Source organism: Rhodotorula graminis (genome assembly GCF_001329695.1).
Source record: "Rhodotorula graminis WP1 unplaced genomic scaffold RHOBAscaffold_10, whole genome shotgun sequence".
Taxonomy (NCBI): Eukaryota; Fungi; Basidiomycota; class Microbotryomycetes; order Sporidiobolales; family Sporidiobolaceae; genus Rhodotorula; species Rhodotorula graminis.
In genome coordinates, this window is record NW_017264937.1 from 826577 (window position 1) to 838068 (window position 11492).

At 70.5% G+C, this 11492-nt stretch overlaps 3 protein-coding genes across 3 annotated transcripts; 2 read left to right on the plus strand and 1 right to left on the minus strand.

The window, feature by feature from the left end:
* Positions 1-1697: 1697 nt before the first annotated feature.
* Positions 1698-3136, minus strand: RHOBADRAFT_16831 (uncharacterized protein; the record flags this gene model as incomplete). Its single annotated transcript, XM_018412338.1, has 3 exons — positions 1698-2116; positions 2181-2519; positions 2602-3136. Coding segments are annotated over 3 exons (1293 nt in total), but the record flags the coding sequence as incomplete, so codon positions are not given.
* A 583-nt stretch (positions 3137-3719) lies between these two features.
* Positions 3720-5733, plus strand: RHOBADRAFT_54946 (uncharacterized protein; the record flags this gene model as incomplete). Its single annotated transcript, XM_018417578.1, has 6 exons — positions 3720-3771; positions 3855-4265; positions 4344-4447; positions 4524-4618; positions 4699-5547; positions 5628-5733. 6 exons carry the CDS (start codon positions 3720-3722, stop codon positions 5731-5733), a joined length of 1617 nt encoding a protein of 538 aa, XP_018269813.1.
* A 4731-nt stretch (positions 5734-10464) lies between these two features.
* On the plus strand, positions 10465-11221 carry RHOBADRAFT_16869 (uncharacterized protein; the record flags this gene model as incomplete). The annotated part of the gene is made up of 4 exons (XM_018412339.1): positions 10465-10678; positions 10761-10866; positions 10950-11011; positions 11088-11221. The coding sequence occupies 4 exons, from the start codon at positions 10465-10467 to the stop codon at positions 11219-11221; spliced, it is 516 nt and encodes a 171-aa protein (XP_018269814.1).
* Between the last annotated feature and the right edge of the window lie 271 nt (positions 11222-11492).

The window sequence follows — 11492 nt, forward strand, 5'->3', positions numbered from 1 at the left end:
AGTGACGGGCGGCGAGGGCGAGTGTCGCGCTTGCCGAGCTGCGGCGCGGGCGTGTGCGGCTCGGCTCGGGGGAGGACGTGGTAGGAGAGGTCCTGCGGGTGGCTGAGGGCGTGCTCGTGGAGGGCGGGCGGCACTTGCGAGGCAGCCCAGGCACCTCGCGGCGAGGCGATGAGGGCGAGGGCGAGGGCGAGCGAGGCCGTGAACGCTCGCGCGCTCCAGCTGCGGTGGCCAGGCGTGCGTGTCCTGGCAGCAGAGCTCATCGTCGAGAGCTGCAGCAGCGAGTGGTGAAGAGCGAGAGGTCGCGCACTCGGCCCCCTCGGAGAGCGGAGGCGGAGGCGCCGGCGCCAAGCCATAGCTCCACTCAGCCTCTCGCCATCGTTACGCAGCAAGAGAGTTGCGAGGCTACACTGTTTGCACCGCCTCGGCACTCGCACCTCGGCTGCTGGGACACGATCGGGGGGATCTAGGAGAGGGGAAGAGTCGAGGACGGCTCGCTCGAGGGAGGAGGAACGAGGGGAACAAGTAGGGGGGCGACGGACGCAAAGAACGAAAGACACAACACAGAGACGCACACCCAGAGAGAGAGAGAAGGGAAGAGCGCCGCGAGGCGCTCAGGCCGCCGCCGGCGGACCCTGCGCCTGACCCTCCTCGGCGCGCGCCTCTGCCCCTCCTCCCGCCGCCCGCCCCGTCAACCAGTTCCAGATGCCGCCCTGCCCCGCACCCGCATAGTTGCCCGCCCCTCCCCGGCCGCCAAAGCCAGAGCCCGGCGGCCCGCCCTGGTCCGTCCGGCCCTCGTACAGGCCGGGCGAGCTCCCACCGCTCCCGCCGCCGCCGCCGCCGCGCCGAGAGCGCGCAAACTGGGCAATGAGCGCCGCCTGGTGCGGCGAGATGAGGAGCTGCGACGCTGCGCCGCGCGTGCCCGGGTTGGCGCCGCCTTGAGGAGCGGCCGAGGTCGACGGCGAGGCGGACGCAAAGGCGTCTTCGAGCATCGTCTCGGCGACGCCTGGGGCGTACATCTGCGCAGGCGGGGGAAGAGACAGGTCAGTGAGGGTCACAGGCGAGAAGAGGAAGGAGGGAGGAGGAGGACGCACGAAAGGGTCGACCGGGTTGTAGGCCGGCGGGCTCACGCTCCTCGCACTCGCGCCGTCGCCCTGCGTCCTCGCCGCTCGTCGGTCCTCCCTCGACGCCTCGACGTCCACCAACCTCGTCGTCTCGTCCACCTCTCGCTCCTGCTCCCCCTCGTCGTCCTCGCGCTCCGCCGCATCGCTCCCCTCGCCCTCGCCCTCGGCGTCCTCGTCCGACTCGAGCAGCGCGTCCGGGAACCGGTGCATCGAGTGCAGGCTGATGTCGAGCAAGCCCGGCGTCGGCGGGTTGTGCACGTCGCCGTCGTCGATCCCGCCGCTCGGCTCGTCGCCCTCTGCCGCGCCGTCGCGGTCCGGCGAGGCGCGCGCGCCGCTCCCGCCGCCGCCGCCGCCGCCGCCCGAGGACGAAGACGCGCTCGCTGCGCGCGAGTGCGCGCGGCGCAGGGGCGAGGGCCGGATCGGCTGCGTCGGCGTCGCGCCGAGGACGGCGGCGGCGGACGAGGCCGACGCTGGGAGGGACGACGTGCGGCGGTGCGCCGAGGGCGGTGCGCCGCGCGACGACGACGACGACGAAGACGGGTTCGAGTGCTGCCTGCGGCGCTGAGCTGCTGCTGCGGCTGCCGACGAGGCCGACGACGACGACGCCGGGTTGGCGGCCGACTCGAGGAGGATGCTGCCGCGCTCCGAGCCGTACGCCGGCGGGGGCGCGAGCGTGCCCATCATGGGCGCGAGCCCCCACTTCTTGACGTTGGCCTCGATAAAGACGAACCCGGCCTGGCCGAGGTTGACGTGGACGCTGCACGGGCCGTCGGCGCCCACGGTCGGGAACACGTTGTGGCGGTTGAAGCCGACAAAGGCCTCGTCGAGCTTCTTGCCGTTGCGCGTAAAGAAGACGGTGCCGGTGCGGGGGCGGTACCCGACGCCGAGCGTGTCACCCTCGAGCAAGGGCGGGCCGTACGGCGTGGCCGTGAACGGGAACGAGTGCGACTTGAAGCCGTCGGCCGAATGGTAGCCGACCGAGTACCGGCTGACGCCTGTAGAGGGGGCGCTCGTCAGATACGTCTCGAGAGAGAGGGACTCGGGCGGGAGGGGACGCACCTGGGAGGCGGAAGGACGGGTAGGGCTTGGTGGTGAGGCCGATCGAAACGTTGGTCGCCTCGGGCTTCTCGTACATCTTGGACTCGAAGTAGTACACGTCGTTGAGCTTGGGCACGGGCAGGTTGCTCTGGACGCAGCACCCGCCGCCTTCTTCCGGCGCCATGCCGTAGCCGTCGGCGAGGAACGTGATCTCGGTGCGCTGCTCGACGACGATGGCCGGGTTCGACTCGTAGTCGGGCTCGAACGACCATGCCGAGACGCCCTTTTCCTGGATCGACAGGAACTGCGACAGCGTGATCTCGGTCGGCTGCGAGTTGGGCGGGTACTGCATCTGCCAGACTGCGGGACGCGCGAAAGAGAACGAGGTCAGGTTCGTGAGGTCGGTCGCGAGGAGGGAGGCGAGGACGAGAGGGAGACGCACTCTTGGCGCGGACGTAGCCCATCTTGGTCTGCTCGTCGACCGTCTGGAGCCATCGCGACTCGACGCCGTCGAGCCCGCCCTCGCCCTCGACGTCGTCCTCGCGCTCGAGGTTGGTCGGCCCGCCCTCGTCGCTGAGCTCGATGCCGCGCTTGCGCCGCAGGAGGATGAGGGTCAGGAGGAAGGTGAGGACGAGGAGGGTCGTGAGGACGACGATGAGCGGGATGAGGATGGCGAGGGTCTGCACAGCCGAGGTAGGTGACCGAGGCGGGGAGGAGGACGGGGCGGCGAAGGGGGCAGGCGCGGCGGGCACAGGGTCAGTATGCGCTCTGTGCAGGCTCGTGGGAGAGGACTGTCGGGGACGCACATGGTCTGCGTGGCTGCTGCCGTGGCCAGGCTGAGGCGTCGGGACCGAAGGGTCGGGCTCCGAGGGCGACGTGGGCCACTCTGGCCAGCCGCCGCCGCCGCCGCCGGGCTGTTGGGCGCTCCCTCCTCGCGAGTCGGCCGCTGCGACGAGGGCGGCGCGCACTCGGTCCATGACGAGCCGGTCGATGTGGGCGAGCGAGGGCGCAGCAGGCTCGGCTGAGGCGGGGTGGTCGGGGAGGCGAGCGAGGAGGGTGTCGAGTCGCGTTGGTGGCGCTGCGGGCATGCGGCGGGGGCGCAGGTGGTTGGTGTGCTCTCGTCTGTGCGCGTGCGCAAGCGGTGCGTGGTGCGAGCAAGGCGGGAAGCTCGAAGATGGCGGGCCCGACGAGGCGAACGCGGGGTCGACGACGACGACGCGGCCAGGGGGAAAGTCGCCCAGGCTGTAAACGACACCTCGCAGCGGCTCCTGCACTGCTTCAGTAGCTCTCGATAGCACTCGCACAGCTCTCTGAGAGGTGCCCGGATCACCTCGAGTTGTGGGAGCAGGCTTCGCTCTCACACGCTCACGGCTACGAGGCTGAACGAGAGTACCCGGGACCTCGTCGGACGCAGTATGCAAGTGCGTGCAAGCGAAAGCAAGCCCGACAGAGCGAGAGCCGAGGCGCGAGCTCTGCTGACTTCAGCGCCTCGTGGACAGCGGCGACTCCGTCGTCTTCTCCGCTCCAGCCATACCGTCGTCGCCAGCACCAGACGCCGCGATGGACAGCTGGACAGCACCCGACTTCCTCTCTGACCAGGCCGGCCAGGACTGTGCGTCCCTCCTCCGTCTCCTGCGCTCCCTCGACCCTTGTCCCCCGTGTGCCATCAGCTCACCGTCTTCTCGCCGCCCACAGACCTCGCGAGCCTCGCCAGCTTCCTCGACAACAGCAAGAGCGATATCGCGGTCCCGTACCTCAATCCGCAGACCGCCCTCGCCCCGCTCGGCAGCGCCAACGACCCTTCCTCCCCCGAGGACCTCACGTCTGACTCGGCGTCCCCGGCCTCGAGCGACGGCGCCAACTCGACCAGCGCCGCGACCGCCTCGGGCTCGACCGCGACCGCACCTCCACCGCTCACCGCCTCGCGTGGCCGTCGCTCGTCCCCCGTCCGCTCCACCCCGGCCGGCACGTCGACCCCGGCGCCTGCCCACGACAAGCGCAAGAACGGCGCGTCGGCCGCCGGCGCCGTCAAGGACCGCAAGGGCGCCAACCAGGCCCAGGGTCACCACTCGCACCCGACCGGCGAGGACGGCGAGTTTGCGCGCAGTGCGTCCCTCTCGCTCCCCCCTTTCCCTGCCTCCACCTGCGCGCGAGAGCTGACTCGCGCATCCCGATTCCGCGCAGGCGAGTCGCCCGAGGACGGCAAGGGCAACAAGGGCAAGACGTCCGAGCGTCGCAAGGCGCAGAACCGCCAGGCGCAGCGCAACTTCCGCGAGCGCAAAGAGAAGGTGCGTCCCTCTCTCGTTCGCCCTCGTCGTCGAGGCCGTGCGACTGACTCTCGCGCTCTCTCGCCCCGGTCTACAGCACCTCAAGGAGCTCGAGGAGCGTGTCGTGTCGCTCGAGCAGCGCACGCAGGATCAGGACGCCGAGAACGCGGCGCTCAAGCAGCTCCTCGAGAAGTGCGTCCCCTCTTTCCTCCTGCGCCGGCTCGAGGAGGCGACCGAGCTGACCCGCCCTTGCCCCTCCCGCCTCGCCACAGCCTGCAGAACGAGAACGAGCGCCTCAAGGTGTACGAGTCGACGTTCACGTTCGACTACACCAAGGACGTGAGCGGGTCCAACGCCATGCCGCAGGCGCCCTCGTTCAAGCCGCCGTCGCCGCCCGTGTCGCAGGACGGCCTCGACGAGGGCAACTCGAGCTTCAAGTTTGACACGGCGAGCCTCCTCGGCGCGTCGACGTCGTCGCTCTCGGGCGCGCCCCTGTTTGCGACCGCGCCGGCCTACTCGCTCCCGCCCTCGACCTCGTCCCTGTCGTCATCGACGAGTGCCGCCGCCGCCCCGGGTCTCGCGACCGCCACGAGCCTCGACGACCCGCTCTTCCTCGGCGCGTTCAGCGCCTCGCCCGCGTCGGGCGTCTCGGCCCAGTCGCCGCTCGCGCCCGGCCCTTCACCGGGCACGTCGACCGACCTCTTCATGGCGTACCGCGACCCGCTCGCCGAGCTCGGGACCCAGCCCGCGCCCCTGTCGACCTTTAGCGACTTTGACGCCCTGTTTGCGTCGACGCCCATGCCCCCTGCCCCGGCGGCCGCGGCGTCGTCCGGCGCGCGTTCGCTCGCGTCGACGACGGGCACCAACACGGCGCCGACGAGCCCCGAGGACCCGCTCGCGGCCTACTTCAACGCGTCGCCATCGCCGCTCGGTGGACCGCCGTCGTCGTCGACGGGCACGGCGCCGTCACCCGGGTCGTTCTTCACCGGCGGCCTGGCGCCCAGGGTCGGCTCGGCGTCGGCGTCGCCGGCGGCGGCTAACGTCAGGGCGTACGAGGCCGGCTGCCCGCTCTTGACCGGCGGCGACAAGTACGAGTTTGACGTCGACGGCCTGTGCTCCGAGTGCGTCCCCTCCTCTCCCTCTCTTTCGCTCTCTCTGTCCGTCGCAGGTCACTGACTCGGTGGCGCCTCTACCCCCGCAGGATGAAGCTCAAGGCGACGTGCCAGGAGGCGGCGAGGCAGGCGCTCAAGTCGGCCATGGCCGAGGACGCGGCGGCGAGCCGCAAGGCGTACCCGTCGCAACTCTGAGCCACCCCTCTCTCTCTCTCTCTCTCTGTCCGCCCCCTTTCGCCTTTCGTCCGCGCCTCAGGTTCCTCCGTCGTCAACGCCAGGTCAACGCCCACGTCGTCGTCTCTCTCGCTTTCTCGAGCCCGTTCTCCTTTGTCAGTGTTGCTACTCGCCCCGTCCCTCCCCTTGGAGCTCCCCCTTTTTGCCTCCTTGTGCAACTCGTGTACTCTGTCTGTCCTCACTGGCTCTTCATTGAGAGAGCGAGCAAGAGAGAGAGAGAGAGCGCCGCGCGCGGGCCGGGCGCCATTGACGGCGGCCCCCGCCTCGCCTGCAGCCAGCCACAACAACCGCGCGAGCGAGTGCAGCGCGTCGACCACCAGCGCACCGCCCTACGCGCTTGCCCGTCCGCCCTCAGCCCGCCGCACCCTCACGCGCCCTCCGCCGAGCCGTCGCACAGCTCTCGTCGCGCGCAACCTCCACGCGTCGCTCCCCGCCCCCTCGCCGCGCTCCCTGGGCACCAGACGGCCGCCTGACACGCGCCAGCAAGCCGTACGCTGCCGGGCACCTCGAGCTGCAGCACCGTCGCACGCCTCCTCGAGCCCCCGCCGTGATCCCGGCCGGACCGCTCGTCGTTCCCACCTCGGCTCGCTCGACGACGCTGCGCAACCAAGCACCGCAGTGACGAGCAACACCGAGCACGCACCGACCCTGCACGTCGACCCGCCAGACCATCCCGCACGACGCCGTCCCTCGAAACCCTCGCTCCAGCTCCCCACCTCGAACCCTCTCCCGTTTCCTCTCGTTCCTCCCGCCGCCACCCCGCCCGAGCACGAGCCCGCCAACACACCGATGAGCGCCTCCTCCGCGATGCAGCCCTCGAGCTCGGCGCAGGCTCACGCGCTCCCGCTCTCGGCGTCGAGCGCCGCCGCGACCGGCGAGCCCATCCAGTGCAACGGTGCGCTCCCTCTCTCTCTCTCCTTGCCTGAGAATCGTCCTTGCTCTCGAGGGCGAACGTGAGCTGAGGAACGGTCGGGCGCACGCAGGCTGCAAGCAGGGCCTCGAGGACAGCCTCGACAACACGGTCGTCAGCTTTGGGTCGAGCTTCTTCCAGTGCGTCCTGCCCTCTCTCGCCTCGTCTCTCTCTCTCTTTGCGCCCGACCTGACGGACCTCTCTGTGCACAGCGTCGACTGGTGCGTCGCCTCGAAGATGGGTGAGCAAGCAGAGCAGGACTGACCGTTTTCCCTCCCTCCCCCTCTCCCTCGACCGTTCCCTCGCAGCTTGTGCGTCCACGTTCCTCTCTTTTGGCGCCCCAGCACCGTGTACTGACTCGATTGCCTCCCACACAGCCGATGCGCCAAGTGCAGCCGACACGTCGAGCACAACATGAGCCTCCTCCTCCTCGCCGACGGCAACCCCGTGTGCGAGAACTGCAAGTACATCTGCAGCTCGTGCCACAAGCCGATCCACAACGAGGCCATCGTCACGGGCGACGAGTCGTACCACTCGGAGTGCTTCCGGTGCCGGTCGTGCCAGAACAAGATCGAGGAGCTCATCTTTGCCAAGACGAACCAGGGCATCTGGTGCATGGCGTGCCACAACGAGCGCGTCGCCCGCACCCGCAAACACGCCGAGGCCAAGCGCAACCGCCAGGCGCGCAAGGACCGCGACAACGGCTCATCGTCGGCGTCGGCCTCGGCCTCGGCGCCGCGCTCGAGCCGCTCGAGGCTCGACCGCCCTGTCGACGGCGGCAGCGGCGACCGCACGGCCGACCTTCCCGACCTGCCCTCGGCACCGGCGCACGTCGGCGACTCGAGCGCGACCGCCACCGCCGCCTCGCCGCCGCCGCCACAGCCGCAGGTGCGCCCGCTGCCGCCGTCGCCGGGCCCGGTCGTCGGCAGCAGCTCGTCGTACGGGCGCGCCTCGCCGCTCGACCACAACGGCGTCGCGCACCAACGAGCGCAGGCGGCGCCCGGCGACGCACCGCGACACACGCCCGCCCTGCCGCTCGCGCCCTCGGCGTCGTCGCAGAGCATCGCCGCCCTCTCGCGCTCGGCGAGCCCGCTCCACCACCACCACCACCACTACCACGCTCCTCCTTCGCCTCCTGTTCCTCCACCCTCGCACTCGCACACGCGCACGGCGTCGCAGCTGTCCGAGGAGCACCCGCACGCGCCGCCGCGACGGGCGAGCGCGAGCGGGCTCCGCAACGAGTTTGGCGCGGCGGCGGGCTCGCCGTCGTCGCCCCGTCGTCCGAGCGGCGACTACCCGGCGCGCCCCGAGTCGCCGCTCCCGCCGCCCGTGCCCGTCCTCCTCGGCGGCGGCGGCGACGCGTTCGGCCCTGGCCCCAGCTTGCCGGACAAGCAGGGCCGGCCGCCTCTTGCTCCCGTCCCCGCGCCCGCGCCCGCGACGACGAGCTCGGCGTCGCTCGCTGCGCCGACGACGAGCAGGAGCGAGCGGCGCCGGTCGGGCTTTTACGGCGCGCAGGCGCGGCCCTCGCTCGGCGACGAGGCCATCTCGGCGCAGCTCGGCGGCGGCGGCGGCGGCGGCGCGCAGGGCATCGAGGGCGGCGAGGCAACGGCGCCGCCGCCGCTGCATGAAGCCCTGTTCGCGCCGTCGACGACACCGCCGAACCCGCCAGCGCACCCTCACCCGCACCCGCACCCGCACGCGCCCTCCCCATCTCATGCTCCCCCCACGTCCGACGACCTCCACACGAGCGTGTCCTTCTACGACCCCGACACGCTCCTCTTCCTCAACCACGTCGGCGGCGCACCCTCGTCGTCGTCGTCGGCGCCCGCCGCCGACAAGGCGCTGCCGGACCCGACCCTGTCGCTCAACGACGAGGCGATCATCGAGCGCCTCGGGACGCCGAGCCCTGCGCCGAGCGACGTCGCGAGCGGCGACGACGCGACAGACGACGACGCGCCGCTCGGCGCCATTGGCGGCGGCGGCGGCGGCGGCGCAGGAGGAGGGAACGGTGTCGCGCGCCGGGTGCGCGAGAGCATCCGGCTGCAGAAGCGCGAGAGCGAGGGCCGCGCGTCCGAGGGCACGGGCTCGTCGGCGCCGCTCAGCGTCGCCGGGCTCGACGTCGAGCTCGTCGAGATGCTCCTCGCCGAGCTCGAGGCGACCAAGAAGGAGATGAAGGAGATCAAGAGCCGGTACAACGCGTTCAGGGTGCGTCGCACGCTCTCTCTCCCTCTCTCTCTCTCGGATCTCTCTCGCACGCCGAGGGAGGACCGTGAGTCGAAGAGGAGGACGCGCGACTGACTCTTTCTGGCCTTCCTTCGCCACAGCGTGCGTCTCGGTCGGCGTTCGAGGGCTTCAGCATGGCGCGCGAGGAGTACGACAAGGAGGCGGCCGCCCGTCGCGAGGCCGAGCACCAGATGCAGATCCTGCGGGCCAAGTTCATCGAGCAGGCGCGGCGGCTCGCCCAGGTTGACGAGGAGCAGAAGACGGCCGAGACGCTCAAGCGCCAGAGCAAGGACCTGCGCAACTCGGTCGTCGGCATGGAGCGGCACCTGAGCCAGCTCAAGGCCGAGGTGGCCCTCTCGACGGCGCAGGTCGCCGAGCTCACGGCGCTCGGCAAGGACGAGCCGGGCGGCGCCGCGTCGGTGCCCGACCGCACGTCGTCGTCGACGGCGCACGACGAGGTCGCCGAGGCGCTCAACGCCCGCCTCGAGACGGTCAAGGATGTCCACCGCGACGAGATCAACGCCCTCGTCGTGCAGCGCGACGAGCTCTCGCGCCAGGTCGCCGAGCTCAAGCTCGCGCGCGACGCGCACCTCGAGGAGGCGTCGGAGCTCGCGGCGCGCAACCTGCACCTCGTCGAGAAGAACAACGAGGCGGCGCGCCAGCTCGACGGCCTGCACGAGTCGCTGTCCAGGCTGTCGCTCCTGTCGAGCAAGAACGCGGCATCGGTCGCCTCATCCCGCAACGGCGGCCACGCTCACTCGCCGAGCAACGCGAGCCTGCTCACGACCGTGTCGTCCGTGTCCGTGTCGACGTCGACGTCGGGCGCACGCTCGCCGCTCGCGACGGCGCGCTACATCAGCTCGCCCGCCGAGGGCGAGTCGATGCACCGGTTCGCCAAGCCCGAGGTCGTCGAGGCGTCGAGCCGCAACAAGTTCTGGGGCAAGAGCAAGCCCAAGGTGGCCGTCGCCGATGTCTCGCGCCAGAACCAGCAGCTGCCGCCGCCGCCGCCTCCCAGCTCGTCGTCGGCCGGCACCAAGTCGCCCGTCGTGTCGATGCGCTCCGGGTCGGTCGACTCGGGCGTGCGGCAACACGCGTTCCAGGTGACGAGCATCCTGCGGCCCGTGCGCTGCGACTACTGCGGCGACAAGATGTGGGGCCTGAACGAGATGCGCTGCACCGGTGCGTCTTCTCTCTCTCTCTTTCTCTCTCCTTGAGCGAGCGCTCTCGAGTCGCTCACACTGTCACCGTGCGCGCAGCCTGCGGGTCGTACGCCCACGCCAAGTGCTCGGGCTACCTGTCGAGCGGCTGCCACCCGGGCGGGTCGGGCCCGTCGGCGCAGGTCGACGACGCGCTCAACTTTGTCCCGACCGGTCCGCCCATGTTTGGCGGCGACCTCGAGGACCAGGCGCACAAGGAGGGCGTCGAGGTGCCGACCGTCGTCGACAAGTGCATCGAGGCCGTCGAGGCGTTTGGTCCGTCCCTTCTCTCTCTCTCTCTCTCGGCCCCTCTTGGCCCGCCACTCGCGGCAGCTCACTGACACGCACACGCACGACGCAGGCATGACGTACGAGGGCATCTACCGCAAGACGGGCGGCATGGGCCAGACCAAGCTCATCACGCTGTACTTTGAGCGCGGCCTCGCGTTCGACCTGCAGGACCGCGACAAGTTCAACGACATTGCCGCCATCACGAGCTGCATGAAGAACTACTTCCGCTCGCTCCCTGTGCCCCTCATGACACACGACTTGCACGAGGACTTTGTCGCCGCCGCCGGTGCGTCGTCACCGTTTCCCCATGTCGCCTTTGTGCACGGACCCCTCACTCACTCTTCCTTCCCCCCCGCACCCGCCCGCAGAGCTGCCCGAGGGCGACGAGCGCCTGCAGGCGATCGAGCGCGTCCTGTACCAGCTCCCGCCCGCGCACTTCCACACGGCGCGCCTCTTGTTCCGCCACCTGAACCAGTGCGTCCTCCTCCCTCCCTTTCTCCTTGGCTCGTCTTCCTTCCCGACGCGCCCGACCTCTCCCTGACGCTCTCCCCTCGCAGCGTCAAGTCGCTGTCGGCCGAGAACAAGATGACCTCGGCCAACCTCGGCGTCGTCTTTGGCCGTGCGTCGCTTATCCTCCTCCTCCTCCTCCTCCGCGAACCCTCCCTCGCTCACGCCGCTCTCCCTCTCGCCCGCAGCGACCGTCCTGCGCTCACCGATCCCGGCCCGCGAGTGGAGCGACATGGGTCCCAAGGCCAAGCTCGTCGAGATCCTGTGCGACCACGCCGAGGCGCTGTTCGCCAAGCCGTTCCCGCCGACGTCAACGGCCTAGAGCGCGCCCCATCCACCCTTCCTCCTCTCGTCGCCCCTCTCCCCCCCCCTCTCCCTCTCCCTCTCCAACCATGTCCATGCCCATGTCGTTTTGCTCCCCTCCTCTCTCTCTCGTCGTGCGCGCACGAGCCTCGCATACCCCCCGCTGCTACATGACCCCGCAAATAGTGAGGCCTGCGTGTACAACCTGGAACAGGGGAGGAAGAATGACGTTAGAGCTCCCGTCGGTGTTGCCTATCTACCATCATGGACGACCGCGTCGAGATGACGTG